The 26,047-nt window shown below is 40.3% G+C and overlaps 1 protein-coding gene across 1 annotated transcript in view; it reads right to left on the reverse strand.

Annotated features, from left to right (window-relative positions):
• The window catches only part of myo1g (myosin IG), a 65,424-nt gene that overhangs the window by 30,628 nt on the left and 8,749 nt on the right, over positions 1–26,047 (reverse strand). The window contains exons 5-19 of the mRNA XM_080864008.1: positions 24,464–24,517; positions 24,181–24,276; positions 23,881–23,997; positions 23,570–23,776; positions 23,268–23,413; positions 23,051–23,165; positions 21,294–21,464; positions 19,200–19,270; positions 13,783–13,857; positions 13,481–13,613; positions 9,525–9,691; positions 7,916–8,123; positions 7,182–7,405; positions 4,252–4,396; positions 639–743 (exon numbers count right to left, since the gene is read on the reverse strand). Of these exons, the coding sequence (XP_080720134.1) occupies positions 639–743; positions 4,252–4,396; positions 7,182–7,405; positions 7,916–8,123; positions 9,525–9,691; positions 13,481–13,613; positions 13,783–13,857; positions 19,200–19,270; positions 21,294–21,464; positions 23,051–23,165; positions 23,268–23,413; positions 23,570–23,776; positions 23,881–23,997; positions 24,181–24,276; positions 24,464–24,517 (2,034 nt within the window). The remainder of the gene's footprint in view (positions 1–638; positions 744–4,251; positions 4,397–7,181; positions 7,406–7,915; positions 8,124–9,524; positions 9,692–13,480; positions 13,614–13,782; positions 13,858–19,199; positions 19,271–21,293; positions 21,465–23,050; positions 23,166–23,267; positions 23,414–23,569; positions 23,777–23,880; positions 23,998–24,180; positions 24,277–24,463; positions 24,518–26,047) is intronic.

The following is a 26,047-nucleotide window of genomic DNA, read 5'->3' on the forward strand; positions in this document are numbered from 1 at the left end:
AGAACAGGGGAAAGAAAAAGCTTCAGCATGTTTGTTCATTTTCTATTTTCTGTGAAGAGCCCTTCATGCCTCTTGCAGGATCTTTTGGGTTATTTCATTTCAAAAACAGGTTTTCCTTGTAAAGCAGCAAAGAAGCAACGCACAAGAAAACATAAAAAAGACTGTGGTGGGTCTGTGAGTCGGGGGTTGCTTCAGTTCACTGTATCAAAGGCTACGTAACTTCAAATATAACTAAGCTCTACTCATAACTTAGGCGAAGCCCTCAATGTTCAGTCCCTGATATGGAAAGTATGGCCATTATTATCCTCAGGGAGACGATAAGAGGTTCAGCATGAGGTAAAATAATAAGCAGCGCTTCATTCAGGTTAAGGGAACTTGAGGACTGAATTCATAGTTCAGTTCCTTTTTATGATTGATCCTCAGATTACTTCCTGAGAAGGCTGTGTTCACTGGTTTGAACATGAAATATTGAAAGATGAGCTGTTACAAAAGAGAGGAAGCATGAGGGGGTGGAATGGGAAACACATCGAACCAGAAAAACATCCCAAAGCTAAAAGGAAGCAGCAGAAGAAAGAAACTCCTTGTGGCTACAAAACAGACATTTCCATTTCCCTGTGTTCTTTCCTCACATACTGTACCTTCCTACAGAAGCTCGAGAAGAGGACCTGACTGTACTCGTCTTTGTTCTTCAGCTCCTTGGAAATTCGGATGAAGCTGGCGCTGGTCTGAGGGCAGTCTCGGGCCTGCAGAAATGAAAGACCAGTATTATTTCAGGAGGTCGGTTGAGGCGACGATCTTCAGTACAGATGGAATAGGAATGCACTTCGCTGTTAGTCACAAAACTCCAGGTGACCTCTCCCAGCCTCTTTTAAGCCTTTTTATCGCTTTAATTCCATAAGCAGCAGATCAAAGCTCAAGGCCCCTGGCTGCTGTTACCAGACACGGAGCCTGACGTGCCGTTTCAGAGGGACCAAAGCTGATGAGAAATACATTTGGTGGCAAATCTAACACTCTGTTATAGTCTTCCTCCTATAAAGTGCAGCTATCACGGTCATTTTTTAAACATTTCTCCTACAATCTATTTTACATGCTTTAATATATACAGTACACGGTTTAAAGCTGTGGTTCCCAGACTGTGTGCACTGAAGAAATCCAGGTGTGACCATCGTACATTCATTTTGCAGTAAATAACTGCAGACAAACTATATAAATAAATTCAGTCTCTGTATCAGTACTTTCTGCACACTCGTTTCCCTTAAAAAATCTCTTCTATCAAAGTGAACCTCAGTCTGTTTGAGGAGTATTATGACAGCATGACACATCAAAGGCTCTGACTGACAGCAGGGAGAATACAAAGGGGAAAACAGCTCACTTTCTTGTGTGAATCAAACCACAACTAACTACCAGTCCAGCCTATTCGCCAACTAAAGAAAAGAGAAAAAAAATCAGTAGGGAGCATAGAGGAAAGTTGAACTGCCTAATGGCTTCATTTGCCTGGAGATGTCAACGTCCCTTAATCTGAATGTGTGCTAACATGACGCCAAGAAAGCCTAAAGAGCCACTTGGAAACCAAATATCCCCTCTGAGAGAAACTAGGCCTACTTCAAAAGAGCACCGGATGCCAACCAAGAGGCTCCATGACTGCCTGTTGATTGGTGTGAAGGTGTTTCATAAGGTGATGGAGGCAAGGTGACACTTCTCTCTGTTGTCTGATGCTGTAATCAAAACATGTCAGAAGACAGAGGATATATTTTTCACAGGGATGCATACTGGTTTACTCTTATATTATGGCTTATCGTTTGGTGTTATTTGGAAACGGTAAGTATCCAAAAAACCTCTTAGTTTTTAAACTTGTACCAGCTTCTCTGGTTCCAGAGGTAAATCTGAGTGCTACTGAGTGAACTGATATGCTAGTGTGATTCCAAATTACTACCAACAGCTAAGATTCAACATCTCTGACTATATATAAAAGATGAATGTAGCCACCATTTTTGCTGAATGGGAAAATCACTGTCTAAATATGTTCATTTAAGTAATATGAAATGGGGCAGGTTCAGGCACTTTTTCCAGGTCTTAGTGTTGATTACCTGAAAATTTTCCTTTGTTGAAGCTTAAGACTGGACATGAACCCCCTGAACTCGGTGAACTTACAATCACAGTAAGGATTCAGCCTGACTGAATGCCACGATGCATGCACTAATCTACAGGTCACTGTGGAATTAAATGCAATCACATGAACTTAGATCCCTGAAGGAGGCCAGCAAGTCAGGGGCCAGCTGACAAACTAGCAAAGGGAATGTCTCAGGACTCTGCGGCAGTCACGCTCACGCTCCCCGAAGGCATCTTTAAAGTCAGAAAACAACCTCATATTAGCTGGTAAATGAAGCAACTGTAGTATTCATCAATAAAGGGCTGTGTTCACATGAACAGCCCTCTTTTGGTCACAGCCCAAGGCACATCACATGCACAGTATACATTCACAACAAAAGATGATCCTATACACAGCTGATTGTTCAAGTCTTTTTTCATTACTGTGATGAATTTGTGTGAAAATTTCCTGCCAGTGGGCTGCAAAATATCCAGCTGAACTAACTAAATGGGAGTCATGTGAAATGACAACTGCTTAAGAAATTCTTCCGTTTTGAAAGTTAGAGGCAGAAAAAACAAGCGGAAAACTATAAAACTACAAAATGCTTTAATGTTTTTATTAGTTCAGCAGTGTTTGAGAATCTATGTCACTATTTTAACATTGATATGTTAAAATATATATAAAGAAACAAGTTTTTTTTTTTTTTTTAATTTTGAAATCATGTTCTGCCTTTCCAGGGAAGCCACTGAGACTTATTTCTACTGTTTTTTTGGGTTTGTTTGTTTTTTAAATCTGGAGTGGAAAGTGTAAAAACGGCAGAAAAGTCAACTCCAGCTTTTCAATAAAATGCATTGCAATATCATTTCAGGTGATTTCAAAAGTAGTTCTGCTTTTCTAGCTGAGATTTAGGTGTGCTGTCTGAATCACAATAATCGCAGACATAATGGCTGGTTTCTTAGTTTTAGTTTTGCCATCTAGTTTATTTGGTGGTTATAGTTTGCTTTTATTCACTGTTTCAGTTTATTCTGCCTCGCGTGTGTTTCTCGTGTCTTAAGTATAAATCTGTGTTAGGTGTTCTCATGTTCAAGAGCTAGTTTGTCTTGTGTGCTTATTATTCAGTTTTGCCTCCCATAATTGTGTTTCACTGATTGCTTGCACCCAGGTATTCTCCACAGCTGTACTCACTTCTTCTAAGTAGCCTGTGTGTACAACAACCCTCAGGTTTAATGTGTTTTGTTGGTGTTTTCTCTCTGAAAATGTTGCCAATACATTTTTATTTTGCTCACATGTTTTCCTTTCTTGCAGATATAGTTCCCTGTTGGATTTTCTTTGTTTTTCTTTGTACTATGCTGTCAGACAAAAGGTCATCAAATGCACATACAAGCTTCCATTTTGTCTGTGTGTCACAGTGACGTCACAGAAAGGTGGATGACAAAATCTGGATGAGCCCTACTCCAGATTTCTGGTGGTCTACAAGTGAAAGTTATTTACTTTTGCTTTGTTATCTGTAAAACTTAATGCACATATAAGAGTGGCATTATTTTTCTAATGACATCTCAAACATGTGACTTTTTTTAATGAATCACTGATATATATATATATATATATATATATATATATATATATATATATATATATATATATATATATATATATATAATGTACTTCTTTACACTTAAAGAAAGTTGTTTTATTATTGTTTTGCTCACTAGCTATTTGCCAAACTGTATTGAAACTATGAAAAGTGTGATGTAAACTGGAAACAGAGACTGTTCATCTTCAGACAGTAAATGGTGAGACTGCAGAAAAGTCAGCATCTTTTAAGCAAACTTTAGGAGCACCAATCTCCTAGTGACCTATCCATCCATCTTTGCTGATCACACATCCCAGCATCTATTCACCAAAAAGTGTGGCGTGCATGTATGTGTGTGTGCGTGTGTTGCCTCATCTTTGCATATTAAGGTGGATACTCACAAATTTGTGAAAGATTTCATATCTCAAGTGTCCAATTTTCTTGCTTAAATAAAGGTAAAATAAATCAAGTGTCTTCCAGAGGTCAAAATAAATCCCAAAACAAATAATTTTACAACCTATTCGAACACGATGTGCTGAGAAACAACAAAGGTACCCAGGATTTATCTTGTTACTACTGTGATTCTTACATTTGCCAGGTAGTCCCTCTCCCAGGCTCGGCTGACTCCCCAGTCTTTTCTCTCTCCGCTCAGAGCCGTCATAGCTGCCACTTTGGCCCGAACTTCCAGCATGTCAGACGGCGGGATGTTTTTCACGATCTGCCTCGCCCACCACCTGACACCGAGGGATGAGAACAAGACAGCATGCCATGAGGGTGGATATTACTTCAAAGGCCCAAAGAAAGAAAAGTTGGAGGAACAGCTTTAAGTTAGAGTCAGATAAAGGATAAAAATCAGTGATCCAAAACTCACTCAATCACACAGCCAAACACTGACTCGACTTATTCTGCAGCTACTGAGAATTTAGTGACCTTAAGAGATGAGTTGATTTCAACACATGTGCTTAAATGTACAGGATGGTACAGGATGCCATCCTGTACCTCCTACACAGAGCCCACTCACACCTGGATGGGGGAAAAGGCACGGTCAGGATCCTGTTTCTTGACTTTTCCAGTGCCTTTAATACCATCCGGCCCTGTATGCTTCAAGAAAAACTGAACAGGATGGAGGTGGACCCCTGCCTGGTGGCTTGGATCTCCGACTACCTCACCGACAGACCACAGTACGTCAGGCTGAAGGACATCACGTCTGACACTGTGGTCAGCAGCACAGGAGCACCACAGGGAACTGTGCTGTCCCCTCTTCTCTTCACCCTGTACACCTCTGACTTCTGCTACAACTCTGAATTATGCCACATTCAGAAGTTTGCAGACGACACAGCCATCATGGGGTGTATCTGGGATGATCAGGAAGAGGAGTACAGAAGTCTGGTGAGGAACTTTGTCGCATGGAGTCACACAAACCACCTGCAACTCAACACCTCAAAGACTAAGGAACTGGTTGTGGACTTCGGGAGGTCTAGAGCAGGTCCACTGCCGGTTCAGATAGAGGGGGAGGAGGTGGAGGTGGTCAACAAGTACAAGTACCTCGGGCTGTGGGTGGACAATAAACTGGACTGGTCATGCAACACAGAGCACCTGTATAAAAAAGCCCAAAGCCGACTGTACTTCCTCAGGAGGCTGAGGTCTTTTAACATCTGCAGGAAGCTCCTGAGGATGTTTTACCAGTCGGTGGTTGCTGGAGTACTTTTCTATGCTGTGGTGTGCTGGGGGAGCAGCACAGCAAAGAAGGACTCATCCAGGCTGGAGAAACTGATCAGGAGGGCTAGCTCTGTGGTCGGCATGAAGCTGGACACTCTGGTGACAGTGGCAGAGAAAAGGACATTAAAGAAACTGATGGACATTATGGACAATGCCAGACATCCTCTGCACACGGCCATTAACAACCAGAAGAGTCTGTTCAGTGACAGGTTGCTTCTCCCAAAGACAAGAACTAACAGACTTAAAAACTCCTTTGTCCCACACGCCATCAGACTGTTTAACTCCTCTCTGGAGGGGAGAGGGAGGGGAAACAGGAGGACAAAGGAGGGGGGAACAACTAAGCTGTAGTGCCTCTTCACCTCACTGTGCAATACCTTTTGTGCAATACTTTTGTAAATAGTCAACGGTGCAATAGACTCAATACTTGAAATGTGCAATTCACTTGTATTTTATTTTTTATTCCTATTTATTCTATTTATCCCCTTCGTATATTTTATTTATATTGTCTCTGTATTTATATATATATGTGTGTGTGTGTGTGTGTGTGTGTGTGTGTGTGTGTGTGTGTGTGTGTGTGTATATATATATATATATATATGTGTGTGTATATATATATATATATATATATATATACACACACACACACACATATATATATATATATATATATATATATATATATATATATATATATATATATATATATATATATATGTGTGTGTGTGTATATATATATATATTCTGTAACTCTGTAACTTCTGTCGGTGCTGTGCTTTTTTGGAAATCGAATTTCCCAGAGGAACCCACCCGAGGGATTAATATCTAATCTAATCTAATCTAATCTAAAAAAGAAACCAGATTTTTGCACACTTTACAAAATGAAGATGAAAGAGATGGAGGAAGAAAGCAGGCAGGGTAGAGAAGAGGTGGAGAGAGTGGTGGGGGAGACGAAGTGAGGATAAAGAGGTAAGGATGAAGAAGAAGGAGTAAGACTTTAACCCTAATGGATAGAATTAGGATTAGGTTAGGGTTTGGCACTTAGTTCAGATAGTTAAACCTAGGGTTAAGAGGCTTGAATATGTATAACTCTATGTGCAGTCGGGCGGGCAGCAGTCACTTTATGGGAAACACTGCTAACAGAGAATAAATTCCAGCTAAAATATTGAACCACTTATCCAAACAACTTCAAACTTGGGGCTGTTCTTCCTCAAACCCCAGAAAAGATCCACCAAGTCTGAAGTGGATCAAAAGAACGGCAAAGAACAGACAGATGAATCACTCTCGCATCTGTGAATTCAGGCTTTAGCCAGCAGCCACTTCGCTTAGCTTAACAAAAAGGCTGTAAACAAGTAGAAGGGCTGTTTCTCAATATCTTTAAACGTTAATACTTTACTAACCTCTAAAACTAATCCACTAATTCGAAAGTTACATCTCTTTTGTTTCATCTGTAATAAAGTCTCTAAAGTGTTTCACATCTAAGCAGCAACCTCTGGGGATGAACAATGAAGCCAACATGAAAATCCCCAAAGCGGCGTTTCCTAAAACTGCCACTTCAGCTTGGCTCCAAAATCAAGTCAATCCCCAGAGACAACGATTTGATAACACCCAAGTTTAAAACTGTGTGACTGTGCATCATGTTGGTAGGGTTCCCATGGATGCAGTAAGGATGGACACTGCTTCTTTTGGCTGAGCTTTTATTAAATATATAATGACACAGCATAATATGTCAGTCTATGTAATGTAAAATATCCTTAGTATTTCACAGACCACACAGAGTTGCATATTTTTATGTGCTCTGACCTGCGATGCAGCATGACTGTGATGCTGTGAAACTGCGACAGTGCTGCAGGCGGCGTCGGCCACTCCAAGCTCTTCCCATAGTCGGCCATAGTTCGCACATTAGCAAACCTCCGCTCCACCTCCCAGAAGTGTGCCTTGACCTTGTAGCGCTTATAGCAGCCCATGATGGCATAGATGGCCCTCATCCGCCGGCACCTTGCACGAGCTAGAGTCCCGCGCCACACCTGTGGGTCAGGTTAAAAAAAACAACAACAAAGGGGCGTGTGAAAGAGACAAAACAAGAGAAAAATTATTGCCTCTGCATCCCACAGCACTTAAGACAAACTTTTCCTCCAGTTAGAGTTCCAGATTTCTCTGCAGTTATAAAGTAGGTCAGAGGAAAGAGAAAAGAGAAGGGTATTTCATTGAGCAAGCGAAGTAATTGACTTTAATGCAGCTGCGCTCTGGATCGCATTAATTATCCCAATTATTGTTACAGGAAATTAGGATTCAAGCTGGCAGATGAATTTCAGTCAAACATAACCAAGAGCCACATATTCATGAGCCTGAGACAAACTGCAGTTTCTATTCTGATACCTTGAAGCCTGGTGGAAAAAACACTGCATGTTATTAACTTCAACACACCATCTGAACTGTTCCTGATGCTGAATTAGATGTCAAACTATCACATCAATGGATCTTTAAAATTAAACATTAAACCAGCTGTGAAGCATGGTGACACTTGCATGCCTCACCTTTTGCAGGAAAGTCACCAGGATGGGGATGAGGTGGTTTCTCTCCTGCTCCAGTGTGAAGAGAGACCGCGGCGTTCTCACAAACAGCTTTGTTTGGCCGTACGCAACGTCGTCCTGGAAACCGTGCTGGATGACGATGGCCTCCACAGCTTCCCTGTCTGACGCCATCAGGTGGTTTGGCCAGGTGTACTCGCACGTCATTTTATACCTGAACAACATTCAGCAAGAATCAGAGACGATGATCACATAAGTGTTTGCAGTCTGACCTCAAACTTGGGTAGAGACAGTTGATGTCAGTGAACATCACTAACTCTGCTACCTGAGAACGTGAGTTTCCAAGCAGTTTCCAAGTGTCAGATTGAGGGATCAATATCAGAAGCATAACCGAGAGAATTTTCATCGTCACTGTGATTTTGACATTTGCACATTTTTGTGCACCATGAACTCTCAACGAGGGTCAGACTTTATCCAGATGCCTTCTGTGATATCCAGAGGCATCGGAGGGCAGATATCTTAATTTATGGTATTAGAGTCAAGTGTAGCTTTGATTAAAATTGGAGAAAACATTGTGACCACACCAAAATAACATTCTGACATTGTCCATGTTTTTCTTCCTTTCATTGGCTCTCATTAAAAAATTTTAAAATCTGTATTTAATTACTTACATGGCCATGCTTCTGCCACATCTGCTGAGACCTTATTCTAATGTAGCACTTTCCTGCTCCCAGACAATTTTGTAACTTTAACTTTGACATTTGCTATCGTGCCATTGTGCACCTGCTGACAGGCCGTTAAAGAAAAACTCAGGAGTTTATGAGTAACACAATCACACTTGAGCTTTCCAATCTCCAGATCGGGCTCACTGCTACTTCCTCCTCTTCCCAAAAATCCAAAAATGGAATTCAACTTGAAGGTTTGCTATTTTGAAACTGTGGAGGAGATTCAGCAGATGGTCAGAACAGGACTTTAATCCTAAAATAGCTAGGGTGCTTGCAGTGGTGCAGAATTACACAAGAAGACAACCCTGAAGGGAAAGCAACCACAGTATAAATGCTGAACATAGTCTGACAACTGAAGCCATAAACTTTTTCTTTTTAATTACCAGCAGGGGGCGATCCCTCTAGCTCCCAAAAAAAACTTCCAGTCCTGTGGAAGTCTGCCCTCCACTTTCTTGTGATGGGACCTCTAAACACTGTCCTGATGGCTAATGACTCATTTTCTAGTTTCAGGTCATACTAATTAAATTATGGTCATTATAATGACTTGTCCAACACGTAGCGACTTCAAAAAATACAAAACATATCATGCACGAACCAGGCTGGTAATGTTGGTAATGTGTTTTTTCTTTTAGCCAACTTTTTGACACACCTTAAATGTTAACTTTAGGTCTTTTTAGTCGTGTTAGGTTTTGTTAAAACAGGCACCAATTGTCAAATAGTCTAAATCTCTTGAGTAGTATTATTTACATAAATGTGTGCCGTCTTTTTAAGGTTTCAGATCAAAGTACATTTTGGGTAAGAAAAGTTACTTTTTTTTAACTTTTTACTCATGGTGTTACACTCCGCTGCTGAAGAGACCACTTCATTAGACCGTAATCACGTTGTCTTACCTCTGCAGGAAGCGAGCATAGAGCTGCCTGTAGGCAAAGCCCGCCCTGCGTACCCTCACGTTCTCCAGCAGGCCAAGGTAGGCCACCTGGTGCTGGCAGCGGGCGTCATCAAACAACACCGGTGACTTCATTTCGTTGGGCTTTATACATCGCACATAGTATGGCTCCTGCAAAATAGAACAAGTTGTTCAGCTGGCATGGTGTGAGCTTTCTTTGGCTGTATTTCAACAAGCCTGTTTGCATTTTCAATAAAGTGTTACATCACTGGTGACACAGCAACACTGCATTTAGACTGATACTCTGAATGTATTTTTTCATAACACTCTTGTTTTATCACCTGCACAAACTTGAACAGGTCTTTGATTTTTCTCAGTGTTCGCGTCACCGCTGCGGTCATCACTGTGCGAGTAAATAAACTGAACTCAGCTTGTAAACTGTCAATGAGCTGCACCACAGCCAAGCTGCAAAACTGGCAAACTGAGTTCAGTGACCTTAATCAGACTTGCAGAATGTTTCAACAAACGCCACAGTGAGCAGCTGAGCCTCACAACAGCCCAGCCCCGCGCAGCTACTCGCTAGCAGCACGCCGAGCTGCACTTTAGATGAAGCAGGGTCATGGCTGGATGCCTGAACCTTGACAGTTATAGCGGGGATGCACTACATCCTGTCAAAGAACTGGCTGTTGTGTTTTCACTGATTTAACCGCTCTGTCCATTAAAGACAAATAAGGCGAAGCACTTTCTGACACCAAACACTGATCCCTGTGCAGGCTTTGCCTGGAGTTTCGACTCAGCTCGGCAGCAGTTTGAGAAAATGTCAGAAAATGAAGGCTGAGAGGAAATGAAGTGGGAAGCCTGAGCACAGGTGCTTCAGTACTGCTGCTGAAGAAAACTGTCTGCTCTTTCAACGTGACCTACAGCAAAAAAAACCCTTCAGGCATGGGAGTTTACTTTCATTTCACCTCAGCCACATCATGACAAGATGCTACAGCAGCCCGGAAGCAGGCCATCCAAAAATAACAGCAAGAAATGTCAGACTTCAGTCAGTGAGATGAGGCCAGGCGAGGTGAGGTGCATACTTTATGTACCACCTCCATCTCCTTCTCCTCCTCAGCACCCTCTAAACGCCACAAAAAGACAGATAGGATCAGGACAACTTAGAAACACTGCTACTCCCTGACACCACAAGGAACAGACTGCGATGTATACATGTAAATGCTACACCTCTTCTTCCTCTTCCGATGTTTATTATGCACTATCCAAAGGAGACATCACACAAACACATTGGGAGTCTCAGAATAGTCTGTGAGTCATGCAGACTTACAGGGACCAGAACCGCCTATAACTGGTGCAGAGCATCAGTACAGACAGCAGAGTAAACTGGGGAGATGATCTACGCTGGCACTAAACACAAACTCTGACACAGAAATATAAACAAATCTGTAGGTTTCCAGAGTAATTGATTTGACTTCAATTCATGTTCTACAAAATCAAAGCACAGAAGCAAAACCAAAATAAATGCTCCACTGGACTCAATCTTTCATATGTTTTTTGCTAGATTAAAATCTGTAACCTATATAAACAAATGTGTTATGTGTTTATGAAAACAGCATATAAAAAACACAAACCATAGAATTATAGGCTGACTGTAAAGCTAATCAGACAGTCATTCCACAAAGCTAAATCAGGAAGTAGCTAAATCCAATCATGATGGAAGAAAGAAGTCTACTAAAATCCTCTAAAGCTAACAAGCTTAGAGCAACTGTGTAATAGGGTAACTACCTAGACAGTAATGCTAAATAATGAAAGAAAGGCATATGAAATTTTACCTGATAAGACTGGCATGTAGCTTAGCTAAAGCTAAAATGATTGATTCAAATATATCCTTTCTTACTTTTAATTAAATTATATCTTAGTAACTTATCTAATGATTTGAGGAAAAGGCATTTTGCCTATTTCTAAAGTTAGCAAGCTTATAGAAACTCGGTAACTGGGTAGAAACTAGGTAGCTAAGCTAAATAAAGCAAGAAAAGGCTAATTAAATGCAAGCTTGTGATTAGCTACCTACATTAGCTTTAGCTGAAGCTAAACTAAACTGAACAATATTACGAGAATCATTTTTATGCTATCTTTTTTAGTGAGATTTTATTTTGGTAATTTAACCAAGGTTTGAGCCAAAAACTAAATTTCTCACTAACTCACTAATTGGGTATCTATGGAAGCCCGTTTCCGCCACTAAAAAAAAAAAAAAAAGGATCCATAACTCAAAATTTCGAGTTATTTTCTCGAAATTTCGAGTTATTTTCTCGAAATTTCGACATATTAACTCAAAATTTTGAGAAAAGCAACTCGAAATTTCGAGTTAGCGCTGCCAATCAGTAATCTACATGAATGACGTCATTTCCATGTTACCCGGAAGCTGAAGCCCTCAGCTACAAATGCTACAGCTAAGCTACCGGTATTACATCCAGTCGTGAATGCACAGATTGCTGAGTGTTTTCAGCCTGGCTTCACAAATGATGAAATCCCTGTGTTATTAGCTGAATCACATGGTGTTACTATCAGCAAACATACTTTAATTTGTTGGGATCCGTTTTTGAGTGCGCGGTCCTGCGCCATATGCTTCCGTGTAACAAGAAAGCGACCTCATTCACGTATATTTTTGATTGGCAGAGCTAACTCGAAATTTTGAGAAAAGTAACTCGAAATTTCGAGTTATATTTCTCGAAATTTCGAGAAAATAACTCGAAATTTCGAGTTATGGATACTAGCTTTTTTTTTTTTTTTAGTGGCGGAAACGGGCTTCCATAGATATCTAACTACACAGCTAAGCTAAATAAAATGAGATATGCAGCTGGTGATATGACCACTTTGTTTTAGTTAAAGCTAAATCTAAACTGAACAAATCCCCCTTAACTGGTTTGTGCCTTTTAATAAAGTGACATTTTGGTAGTTCTAATAATTGAGAAAAAACAATTAAACTCATCTAAAGCTAACAAGACTACATTAATAAGTAGATGGCTGCACTATAAAAAAGAGAACTATTTGAAATATCATCTGGTGAGACATCCACCTACAGTATATGTGTTCAAAAGTACTGGGTCACCTACACATTAAACCTACAAGAGCTGGCCATGGAAACTATACCATGAAGCTCCCAGTGCACAGTTTTTGTGCTGATGTTAATGCCAGAGGAGGTCTACGGGACTTTTAAGAGCTATGCTACATTGTGACTGAGCTCTTGTAGTTCCTAAACACCACAGATATTGTGGGATATCTAAGAGGAAAGACATTTCACTAACTGATGGCATCTTACTACAATACCACACACAAATTCAGCGAGCCCTTTAGAATGACTCAGTACATTTCCAATAAATGGGGAAATCCAACTAAGTCAAATTCTGGCTTGAATGAACTGACTGGTGCTACAACCTAAAAGTTTCATTATATTTTCAGTATAAAAGCAAATACTTTACTGTAACCGTAATGGATGCCACAAGTCATTTTAGACCATTTACCATTTTGGCTTCACACCAAACTACTAACATTTATTAGCAGTTATCTTACACAATCACATGCTATCAAGGTAGCACAAGGTAGGAAAAGGTACCGTTATAAAGTCTTAACCATCCAATCAACACACTTTTGCAAAACGCTGTTATTATTTTAGCCATTTAACATCAATCATGTACTGTCTCATGGCAGCTCTCTAAGTAGACGGAGTGGTAGCGATTAAAATAATTATCTTAACACCGACATAAAGCAACAGTATTATGGATTAACATATTTACAAACTAGTTTAGAAATCAGTTTTCTCAACTTTAATGCTTCTTCATTTACTACTCTTTGACTGTGTGGACATCAAACGTGCATTAATTAGCTGAAAATACATCCACAGCCTCCCACTGGGGTTAAGAGAAGAAACGAGGAAGTCGATCATAAGCAGAAACTACTAACCTTGCACGCCAGTTTATCAACCAAAGCCACAATGGAGTTCTTGAACAGGGTGGCAGCAGTCAAAGGCCGCTTGGTGACCTCTGTGATGCTCAGATGTCCATCTGGCCACATCTCTTTTAGGACTGGATTGGCACTATGAGAAGCAAGAAAGCGGGGTAAAGAGTAAAGAAAGGACACCATTAACTAGGCTAGCAGAGGAGGGATGTGCAGACTGAGGGAAGAAGAAACTCATATATACACATGACCCAGTTAATGAACTGTCAAGAGCATTATGATGCTGGGAAAAACTGTCAGTGATGCACCTGTTGTACATAAGGCGCTTGAAGTCTTGGAAAAGCAGGTCCTTGTTCTTGTCCAAAAAGCCCTCGACGGAATATCTGCAACAGGTGTAGAGAGGGTGATATGAGAGTAATTATTTAGTAATGAGAGGGCGGCCCCATTGATGAGTATTTGGAGTGAACAATAACAATCAAGATGCTAAAGTTACACAAAAGTCAGACTAAAATAGCAATAGAGTTTAAAGAGTAAGTGTCTGCCACTCAAAGGGTCGCTATCATTAACTGCACTCTCTGCTACTAATGACTCACAGACCTCCGGCAAAGGATTAGAGCAAGAGTCATGCTGCTTAGTCAATTTACAAATTAAGTACATGGTCAAATTCTCCTCATGGCTCGCGTTTAGATAAAATGAACTGTCTACAAACTAATCTGTCTGCCTTTTTTTTTTCCCTCCACAAACTGCTCAGTTGGTTTTGATGAGGCATCAGTGGGAGGTCACGGGCACATTGTAAGGCACAGTTACATAAGCTGTCCAGCTCCGGGGGATGAGCCTGCTGTAGTGTAAGCATTGCCTCATAAAAACCTCTCCCTCGTATTCACAGTGTAACAATACGATGCACAGTGTGGATGCATTTCTGACTTTAAAGAATGCATTCCTTTTATTGGACTGTGCACATATCCTGTAAATGAGAAGCTTTAAAACCAGTAAAAGCAGCAAAACAAAAATGTATACAAATATTCCCCTAAAATTACATTTTTTTTAAACTACATTATATATATAGGGGTTTTCTACTGTTATCACCCAGTTACAGGACTTTGGACTATAATCCATATTAACATACTCACAACAATGACACGTTTGGGGCACTTTTGGGTTCAGTGTCTCACTAAAGGACACATATGTATGCTGACTATCACAAGCTGGGACCCAGTCACCAACTTCCTGATTACTGCAGGACTTGTTTTACCTTCAACTGCTAAACCACTGGTTCTCAAACGTTCTCTGTCTTTCCCCACTTGAGGTGGCTGTAGCTCTGAAGGCAGAGGCAGGTCATCTACTAATTGGAAGGTTGGTGGTTCAATCCCTGCCATGCCAAAGTATCCTTGTACAAGACACTGAACCCTGAGTTGCACTCTGATGTGTTCACTGGAGTGTGAATGTTATATAGAAAAGCACAAATGTGAGTGAATGAAAGCGTTATATAAGCACCAGTCCATTTAGAAGCCAAAAAACCCTGAAACATCTGCATTTTTATCCAATTATTAACAATAATAAAGTATTCAACATGAATTTTACTTTCAATAAAGGCCTCCCCAATGGCTTCAGAATACTCTTGTTTATGTTAAATTAGCTTCCCTTCATATTCAGTCCAATGCCAGAGCAAATTAGCCAGTGTCTGGTCTCATTTGCACTGTTTCTTGGGGGGCATATGAGGGCAAAAACGTCCATATTTGGAGTCTGGAAAGGCTGATGCTGGACAGAATTATTTCACTGCATACTCTAGCATCCTAAGTTCAAGGCCAACATGTCACAGATTTCCATAATAGACAGTGTAAAAGTTGGACATAGCCTCCAGATCTTAGAAGGGATGCCAACGTGGAAGTGCCTTAAATCTGTATTTTAATGGCCACCAGGGGGCGATACCTGTGGCTCCAAAGAGACTTCCAGGCCTATAGAAGTCAAAGGGGAAATGGTCAAGGATTCGTTAACAACTTATCAGTGCCTATGACAGATGTGTCTCCTTGGCTCTCAGAAGTCAGTATAACCTGATCAGATTTCTTGGAGGCTCGCTGAAGTAAGACAGTGTAAAAAAAAAAAGTGAGGGTTCAGGACCCACAACAAGAAGCCAAAGCACTTATTTACAAGCATAGGAAAGCTGTTGCGACAGAGCAGACAGGAGAGGACAGGCAAAGACAAAGGCAGCTGGTCTCCAGAGACACGACAATGATTTAGAGGAATGTATATTAAAGTATGAAGGTCAAGGCTGATGCAAGGAGACCGCTGAGTGGCACAAGGTGAAAGGCAGCACATATGGGGAGAGTCAGGTGACAAAGATGTGAGATGCCTGCAATATAAAGCTGTAGAGTAGGAATATATGAAACTGTATATCTTTCCTGAAAGTGCTGCATGTGCAGGCTGAAATTCTGCAGGGATTTAAAAGCGCGGATAGCAATGAGAGCTAGGTGAGTGTTGCAGAACAGAAGCAGGAGAAGAGGAAACAGGATGAGAAAAGGAGGAGAGAACAAAGTAGGTCAAAGCTTCTGATACTGGTGGTTTGGTGAGAGTGGAGAAAGGGGGGGCCAGCGGGTGGTGAGGAAGAGGGTATATTTAGCTAGAGTAAGGAAAGACTGAGACGGGATGGGATGGGACAGGGGATGGTGCCACCAGGAAGCAATATACGAGAGGTGACAGCTCAGCTGGAGAGACCCCGTCGTGGCCCTGAGGTGATCAGGGGGCGGATGATGGGGACACGTAGTGACAGGGACAGCCATCTGTCATGACTTACTGCAGGTCTGTGACACACGCTCTTATCCAGCCCGTCATATTACCGCTGGCAGGACCCTGACGACATGGTTTTTCTAGGATGCTCATGACTAAACAATTAAACAAACGTAACATTCAATAATTTAACCCTCTCTGACTCAGCTTACGTGTGTGTTTTTTCTCTGACAGCGCAGTGGTCTGGCGATCAAAATTAATCTGCTTATCTTTCCATCGTCTAGCCCTAACCCTAATGTCCAGAAGAAAAGGAGGTTTTATGAGCGTTAGAAGTTAACAGGGAGTTAGACAGTTGAATTTTACACAAAACTGTGTTCTGACTGAAGTATTTGTATAAAATCAAAAACATACAGCACTGCTTTAGCTTTAGACATAAACAAGGATGAAAAACTAAATACGTGGAACATTTGGCAGGTTAGTGAAGTTGGCCTAGTTGCCTGGTACTTCTGTACTATCTGTTTATCACTGTCTAACTGGCTAATTTCATCCAATCAGATCAACGAACCACTCGACATAGAGAGCTAGATGCAGCTGAAAGGGAGTGAGCGGTCAGTCCGTTAGCATGTTGTAAGATGTTTCTTTGTAAGCAAAATCTTCATTTAAAAAGCACCCGCAGGCAATGAAAAGAACTTCAAAAAGTTCTTGACTAACACTCATGTTGATCAACCAACTGTCACAATATTTTTGATTAAGTGGTCTCAAACTTTTTCTTTTGGGTTTGCATTTAAAAAAAGCATAAATTTGTGAAATAATTAAAATTAATAGAGTAATTCTTAAAAGAGTCTTGTTAGTTACAATCCTAATTAATATAAAAAATAATAAAATGAACAGCTACTTGGACATTACTGCATCAGTAATAATAACATTTTGTCTCATATACTACATCACTACTACAAGAACCTTTTCTTTTATGCATTTCAGGGGAATAGAAACACCATTGCTAACTGTGGGTGAGAGCGATCCTGAGCTGATGCATGAAATTGTCCTGTGTTTCTGTGTGTGTTTGACATCCTGTTAGCCTGGATTTCCCAGAGTCACAGAACCTCAATAAACCTCCTTCAGTAGTCTTTGATTACTGCTGCTGTATCACACAGAGACGAAATTGTCTCATCAGTTGGCTCCATCTCTCCTCATCCTCCTCCACTTGCGTGTTCCCTTGACATATTAATGTCCTTCCCTCTCTAGATTGAGGGCAGTACACGTGAGCTGTGGGGATCCAAAGCCACGGTGGCTGACTGCTGGCCAGGGGCCTCATCTGGCCGCTGCAGTGTTTAAATCCCGATAAGGAAATGGAGCAGTGATGGAGAAGGAAGCTGAGAAAAGTGTTTCTTCTTTAGTCTGTGTGTCATAAACCAAGCAACCACTAACATCAATGAAAAATAAATTCAACTTTCGGAGCAGGCTAAAAGCTAAAAAGCTCAATATGCATATATCAGTTTTATAGCCATACATGTGATTTATGATGTCATCTGTCCTATAAATTGTTTTCTAGCAGCTCAGAACGCCTCCTGTTTGACTTTAGTAAAGTACACTTTTGTAAGCCGCTGCCAGGGTAACTATAGCTCTTTTTTTAAAAGTTTTTAATTTTTAGATTTAGCCTACTTTTACAAGTATAATTTATCTGTGCATTTACTACAGGGTCACGGTTGCAGGGGCATGTGTAGATACCCAGACCTCCTTATTAAAGGCCACCTCATCCAGCGTGACATTCAAAGCCTGACATTATTAACGTTATTTCCCCAGTGTCCCGGGTCTTCCAGAAGGCCATCTCCTAGTTGGACTTGCCCAAAATGTCTCGCATAGGAGGCATCTAAAAGGCATCCTAGTCATATATCTGAATCACCATACCTGCCTCCTTTCAAGGTGGAGGAGTAGAACTTCTTCCTGGGAGAGCCCAGACAGTTTTAACTGCTTTTTTCTGCTTCAGTGTTACGTTCAGAGTGTTTTTGCTATAGTGATAAAGGCTGATATAAGCAAGTTTTCAGAACATAACTTACAAACACTTGACTCATAGTCATGTTTACCCTCCAGTCTCAATAAACATAAGCAAAACTGTCTCACAATCCTGTCTATATTCAAAAATGTCACTAAAACAAAACGCGCTTTTTAAAAATCTTTACTATCTCTACTTACCTTTTATTAACATTCATTAAAATATCTTATTTTTCACATGTGGTTTTGATTTTTTGTTTAGTTTTAGTGAACTAAAACAACCTTTGTCACTACAACAAAGACGATATCAGTAATGAACGGTTGTCTGTCTCTCTGTATTAGCCCTGTGATAGACTGATGATCTCTACCCCGCCTCTGTCTCCACACGACAGCTGGAACAGACTTCAGCACTCCGGTGACTTCAAACTACATATGTGGTCAAGAAAATGAATAGATGGAATTTATTCTATGTGTTGTAAAACATATATTTTAAATTATACGTGATTTAAAATTTGACATATAAAATATTAGCGGTTTGGAAGCTTTTGGACATGAATATCCACTGATCCTGTTGAAAATCATGTCTTTCCAGCTCTTGTAAGCAGATGTGTGCGTGTCCTCTCTATGCCACTACATTGCCCTGTTTATGTGCAGAGTAGTGTCCTACTCACATATGTATATGTGACTTCTGAACCCTGCTGTCATCTGTGGAAACATCCACTGTCCATACAATTATACATTAAGTGGATATGAAAAGTGACAACATCTTTCCAGGATTGCACAGATTTTGGTTAACATGGGAATTTACTACATATTCTGCTCAGTAAAGCTGTCACTCTGGACCGCTGGAGCCCAAATGATGTCATTGCCATGAGCTGACCTCCTTTAATAGGATTTTATGGCTTACACTCATGAACTCAAGCACAGCAGCCTGTCATTATTTTTTCTCCACAGAGAATCCTTGGACTGAAAAACATGACAACAAACAGTGCAAAATGTAGCGACTCACGTGACGTCTCCGGCATAGTGGCGAATACGGAAGTGTTTCTGAAAGTCCATGCTTTTGTCAGTGGGGCTGAGCTGGAAACAAGAGAGGACAATGTGAGTGAAATATGATCTATTTAACTCAATTACAGACATCTTCAGACTCAACTTTACGAGGAGTTTTGGAGATCCTGCACTTCATAAAGCATCTCATATCTGGAGCAAACCTAAAAGGAAAAATGTTGGAGAAACTCTGCTCTCTAGTGGTAAAACCTCAAAACTGCACCTGTTCTCTTAGGTAACTATGGGTGTTTTTATTCTCCTCTATATTTAAATTTTAAAAAAAAATTGTATTGTGCAAAATTCTCAAACCGCCTCTCATTTCTTCACATTTTGAACAATGAGAGACAAGATCATTGATTTACTGAAACATGCAGACATGAATACAAACACAGTATTTAAGAAAAAGCCCTGCCCCAAACCCTGACACAGCTTAAATCGCGTTTTACAGATGGCCGTTGACCCTCTCTGTACACAGTGATAAAAATTTGGACCAGAAATTTCAAATCCGGTCTCATCACTCCGTAACACCTGCTAACACTGATTTTCACTCCAGCTCTGATGTAATTTGGCATACCTCAGCCTTTTCTCCCCGTTTCCCTTCCTTAAGAGTGCCATCTTGAGCGCCACCCTTCTATTTCTGATGAGGCTTCAGTGAACAGTGGATGATTGAACTGAAGGGCCAGATGCATCTCTTAGGTTCTGTGTCAGGTCTTTGCTGTTTTTATGTCTGATTTCCTGACAGGACTTTCAGATACTGTTCATTTGATTTTAGGACTGTCACTTCCTCTTTATCTCCACTTGTTAGTTTTCCTCAGTTTCTTAATGACAGAGTGCACACCATGCTGAGTTATGCATGATAACTTTTCAAACAATAGTTCTTTGGGAATCAATCTCTTGGTACAAAAATATATTTTATGCCTGTCAAACTGTCATCTTTGGTATTTTTCATATATGCAATAAAGAAATGCAAATAGACTGTTTTTGCACCAGGCTGCTAATAAGCACCCACAGATATATTTTAAAATTGGTTCTTTGCTAAGTTGTCTGTGTAAAGACAATACCAATTGAAGACCGTTGACCCCTTACCCTTGAGTTAGGTGCCTTTTATCCTTGAATGATGTATAAGTCAGTGTCAGTAGCTTAACAAACAGTAAAACAAATGGTCAGGTAAAAGGACTGGACTGGAAATGAGTGAAAAAGCAGCCAATGTCCAAAGTAAAACATATGAAGGACCTTCAGACAGTCTAAAGAACTGTTGCTCAACAATTCCATTAAATATTGTGACTGGTTAAATTATACGTCCACGTAAATGGACATTTCAAGTCTTTCAAGGCTCAGCACTGCCTTCCATTTACTAATATCTGCCTGAAAGAAGATTTCATCTCATTTATTGATTCTGACTAGTGTGGATTTGTCTCAACCTTTATCCAATAAATTGCTTCACTGGCTTTACTGGTTTTGTTTTTACGTGTTTACAATCCACCCTTCCCCAAAATGAGCAAAACTCAATTTATTTTAGGTTGTAGCATTTCCACTGCTTTACTTCGGTGCTTCTAACCTACAAAAGGCAAATATTAGCATTTCCATTTTGGCAAATGATCAGATTTCTTCCTTCTTTTGCCTTTTAGGTTTACTGTAAGTCTGATGAGAACATGTTGAAAATAAAACCACTTCCTTCCCAGTTAATTCTGAAAGTTCGAGATCCTGTTTTTAAACCACTTTGTGTTAAAAACATTTAAAGATCTTCTGCTTTTGTTGAGAAGCTTGATAACCTCATGTTATAATTCACAAAAACAAATACTTTTGTTATTGTGCACTGGCAGAAGTGCTAATGAAACCCAGTCATTATGAAAGCATCTTTCCAAGTATGAAGCAAATTTCTCCTAAACTTGCAAAATAATGCACTGGCTTTGGCAGAGGATGTGCTCTTTGAGTGCCCTTTTAATTGTGTGCTACTGTTAGAGAGTATAAGGTTATTTTCTAACCTTCGGGTCTAGTAAGGGAATCGTAGTGTAAATGTTACATCACATGAGGAGATGTAGTAATTAGTTCTGACCTTGCGGGAGGTGTAGTGGGGGTGCTGTGCCAGTTTGGTGTCCATGCTGTCCAAGCAGACTGTGTCAGTGACTTTTCCAACAGTGAGGCAAGCCTCATCCAGAATGGAGATGATGCCTTTGTGGGCCTGCTCCACCAGGTCGACAATGATCTGGTTGTTGAAGTATTCGATCTGCGCATAAAGAGCACGACTGTCAGTTCAAAGAAAGAACAGATTGGTTTGTGAATGAAGTGGTTGCTCTTGTTACTGCACGAGAATTTTGTTCTGTTTATGAGCTTTTGTGACAGATGTGTCCACATACAGCGAGTGTGTGGTTTCGGTCAGTTTCTTGATTTTGCAATGACACCCCCATACAAACAGATTCACAGATTGTTGTATATCTGATTTTAAAATAAACTACAAGTAATGAGAGTTAACACAACAAGAGACTAGCAGTGATGTCGTAATCAGAATCCAACAACATGTGGCAACAATAGGCAACATAAGAGTCAGCAATGCAAAGCTAAATGGTAACTTTTCTCAACTTTGAGGTGAGTGATTGAAGACACTACAAATGGGAGTGAAAGATGCTTATTGACATAAGAAAGTGTTTAAATGACATGAGAGGGTTACCTAAGCAACCAGGTGTCCACTAGTGAGCAGACAGGTCAGGGTTTTAAGCTCACACAAAACTCGTGTCTTTTCACGAGACTTTAAATCCAACACTCGATTAGAAGATTTTCAATTTGAAAATCAGTGATTTAAGAGTTTCCTTTTTGGATCAACATTATGAAGGATAGCTGTAGCTTCTGGAAGTGAAAGGTGAAGCCATTGGACAAGCTTCTTTAACCTGCATTAGTTTTAAGAGAATCCAGCAGGGGGCGACTCATCTGGCTGCAGAAAGACTTCTTGCATAGGGGGAAAAGGTCCTTGGCTCACTTTGTCTGTGTCCTCAGTAAACACTTTGATGAAGACTTCAGTGGATAAATCATAAATAAAACATGAAGTTAATTTGTAATTTATGGACCTCATTAAAGTCAGAACTGAGAATTATGCAGGGTATGCTAATTTGCAAAAAAAAAAATTCTCACTGACAAGTCCAGTGTCCTCAGTTTCCCATTCAGATCAGTCCCTCATTTGAACTGACCAAACAGTGAGGGGCTGTTCTGGGTTTGGGGGACAGCAATGCTACATGGGTTATGTAAAAGTTAAAGCATAATTAAAACACAAATTTGAGATGGGATAGGAACCACTGAAGTTGATGTTGAATCCAAAATACACTTTTAATCTCTCAGCCTGACCTTTAGATACACATAGACACAACATTACACTTCAAAGTCAGAGTTGATGGGTAGTTTTGCATAGTTCACTGTAAAATTATGGCTATTTATCTCATACTGGGTTTTGATGCCCACTTCATCCCCTGTCTGAAATCCAGCTTTCCTCTGATTGGCTGCCTCTCTCAAACAGAAGGTTTAAACAGCAGGTGTGTGAGGCTTCAATGCAAGATCTGTTTAAGATGACCATATAAAGACATCTCCATATTTGAATCACAGAGACAAGGCGGGAGAAATCTGTCTGGCTCAGAGCATATCAAGTGGTCTGAAAGCTGACCTTTTGACCTTATTATTTGAAATTTTGTCATATTTCATATGAGCATCCACCACTGGAACCGGATATATAATACAAGAGAAACAATGACAGGCCCACTTTGAGTAAGAACAAATATGGACGCAGCTGTTGTTGTGCAAGTGCTTGTGTTTGTGTGTTTTCCTCACATGTTGCCAGGTGATGCCTTCTCTCTGATATTCGTCTTGTTCCTGTCTGAGGATCAGCTCGATAAAAAGCTGCTGCAGCTTCTCGTTGCAATAATTGATGCAGAACTGCTCAAAGCTGGCCGAAAACAGCGGAACAAACACTTGAGCAACAACATCAACAATGACTAGTATTCACAAGAAAAGAGGGCGGATGTCAAAACACTGTTGTGACACCCACCTGTTGTTGTCAAAGATCTCAAAGCCATAGATATCCAGCACACCAATTACAGTGTTTTTCCCATGCAGCACTGGGTCGTAGTCTTTCACCTCAATGATGCTGTTGATGCGGCTGACGATCCAGCCGAAAAGCCTTTCATAGAGAGCCTGTAGGAGAGAAGGCAGAGCTTAAAAAAGGTCACAACTGTGACTATGATAAAAGGAAAACACGTTACTGTATGTTGTAAACATCTATATTCATCCTCAGTAGCCGTAACACCATTTAGCTTTACTGTTGAGCTATTTTGGGCCTGTTTCTGGCACCTTGGCAAAAGCATCCCGTCCAAAGCAGGCGTCCTGCTCTGTGTGCCCCTTCTCAATGACCTCGCCTCCTCCAGTGGCCACCGTGCGGTACAGGAGGCTCTTATTGACGCTCTCCGGGTCTGTGGCCGTCAGTTCTGAGATGTGGTTCACAACTTCTTGTCCCACAATATTAACGCTCTCACCATCGCTCTCAAATTGCATATTGCCCTGAAAAAGACACCATTCTATATCATTGGATGCTTCAAGTATATTGACCAATTTATGTTTTGCATGTATGTCAAGAAAAGTCATTAATCCGAGCTCTAAAATACCAAAAGCAGAATGGTGGCGAGGATCTGATAAACTGAGGTGATCTCTTCTTTTGAGAAGCCAATAACTTCCAGTGCGCTCAACACGGCTTTGTGGCTTGAGCGATCATTGTTGGAGGTCTGGAAAGCGAAGAGATCAAATAAAAATGCAAAATAAAACAAATGGGCTGCTGGGAATATTTTTCCAAATTATGCAAAAAATTTAAAAAAAGATTCATTTTAAAATTCAGACAGTTTAATTTATATCAGTTATTCAAACTTTTATTCACTCTTAAACTAAAACTCTCAAGATGATATACTCACAACAGTTTCCGCTCCCTCTTTGGTATAAACGTAAACAGCAGGATCATTCTGCAGGTGAAACGACTGCAGCATTTCATCAGAGCCTCCACGCAGCAGCTATGAAAACACAGCAAATATACCAGCTCAGCACCATTGTGACTGTACAGCTGTGCAGGCATCACTGGGCAGGTGACATTTATTTGTGGAGGTTACATTGCACAGCCTGGTTATAGCTGCGGAGTGAATGTGTTCATGTGATAACTGCGATAACTGTTTTACAGCAGAAGTGCAGACTGCAGTTTACCTGATAGAACGAGTGGAAGTTCCTCTCACCTCCTTGCTGGTGCACCACCCTGGACTTGAACAGGAAAACAGATTATGGTAGCAAATAAAAAATGCTACCTAAGGTACTCTTACAGTGTTATACGATTACTCTGTGATGACGAAGCTTTTTCAAAAGTTACTTTCAGTTAGGTGCAGTTTCTGTAACCAATGTTAGGGTCATTCCTCAAAATGTGTTACACATTATTCTGTCGCATAATGAAAAATAATGCATTACTTTACTTATTCCTTAGAGGAGGAAAAAACCTTAAGACTACTCCATCCAACTCTTTCTTTAATTCAGGGTCACATGTGGGGCTATCCCGGGTGTCATCAGGTGAGAGGCAGGCAGACGGCCTGGACAGCTCAATAGCCTATAACAAGGTTAGACTCCCTAATTAAGCAAGAGCACACAGAGAGAACCCCAAAAGAATTTGAAACCTGGAACCTTCTTACTATGATTTAACAACTACCACTCTACATCCTATTAGTTTTCTGCTACTGTATTACACGACCTGTGTGACTGCCATATATCTGCAAACCTCAGACAATTAGCGTTAGCTGGAATATACATCCATACATGTTTTCTAAGGAGCTTGGAAAGAAAAGCAACCAGACTTTCTTTCCAAGCTCAGATCACCATCACCTGGATGACTGAGAACACAAACATCCATATATGTTCATATATGTTCTCAGACTAACTGAATATTAGAGTAAATGTATCCTAAATATATTTGGTCACTTTGAATGCAAAGCTGACAATAAATGCCTATCTGTGTCTGTTTGTTAGAATTTCTTCTCTTTTGTTCACTGACATTAAATGAAATATTTATCTGACAAACTCAACTTCTAACCTTAAAATTTAAAATTTAAAAATACCATTATACCTTTACTACATACTACATACAATTCCCCAAAGGTCAGAGCTCATTGGTTTAAGTTTTTGAGACAAAAAAAAGAAAGCTTTGGACGCTGAATCAAGTGGGTCAGTCCAAAAGGGAAACGTGAAAACAACACTAATCACTCAGAAAAATTAAACTTGGTGGTTGTTACATTTACACAATTCTAACTTGTAATTTTAAACAAAATAATTTCATGTTTATATGGTGAACGTAATTAAATCGTGTAGGATCTGCGTGAAATTCAACAACTTAATTTGTTCCAGTTGAGATGACATGATGCAGTCTAGTTGGAGTGGAGTGGTTAGCTGACTGGACTCATGAAGTGCACAGGTTCACATGAGACTTCAAACCACAGGAAAACCAAACTCACACTACGTAGATGCTATTGCTACTTACTGTGGTTTAACCTGTCAAGTACATAAATGTCAAGAAAATTCTGTATCAAGCCTTATAATCATAGCTTTCCTACTTATTTAAGTCTGGATTGACAGCCCGGCACAGTGGTTAGCACTGCAGCCTGGGCTCAAATCCAAATCCACAGTTTGGCTGAGTTTGCAGTGGGTTCTCTCTGAGTACTCTGGTTTCCTCCCACAGTTAAAAGTCATTAGTTAATTAGTTAGTTGGTAATGCTAAATTACCCATAAATGAGAATATACGTGCAAATG

The sequence above is a fragment of the Rhamphochromis sp. 'chilingali' genome (genome assembly GCF_963969265.1).
Source record: "Rhamphochromis sp. 'chilingali' genome assembly, chromosome: 17".
Taxonomy (NCBI): Eukaryota; Metazoa; Chordata; class Actinopteri; order Cichliformes; family Cichlidae; genus Rhamphochromis; species Rhamphochromis sp. 'chilingali'.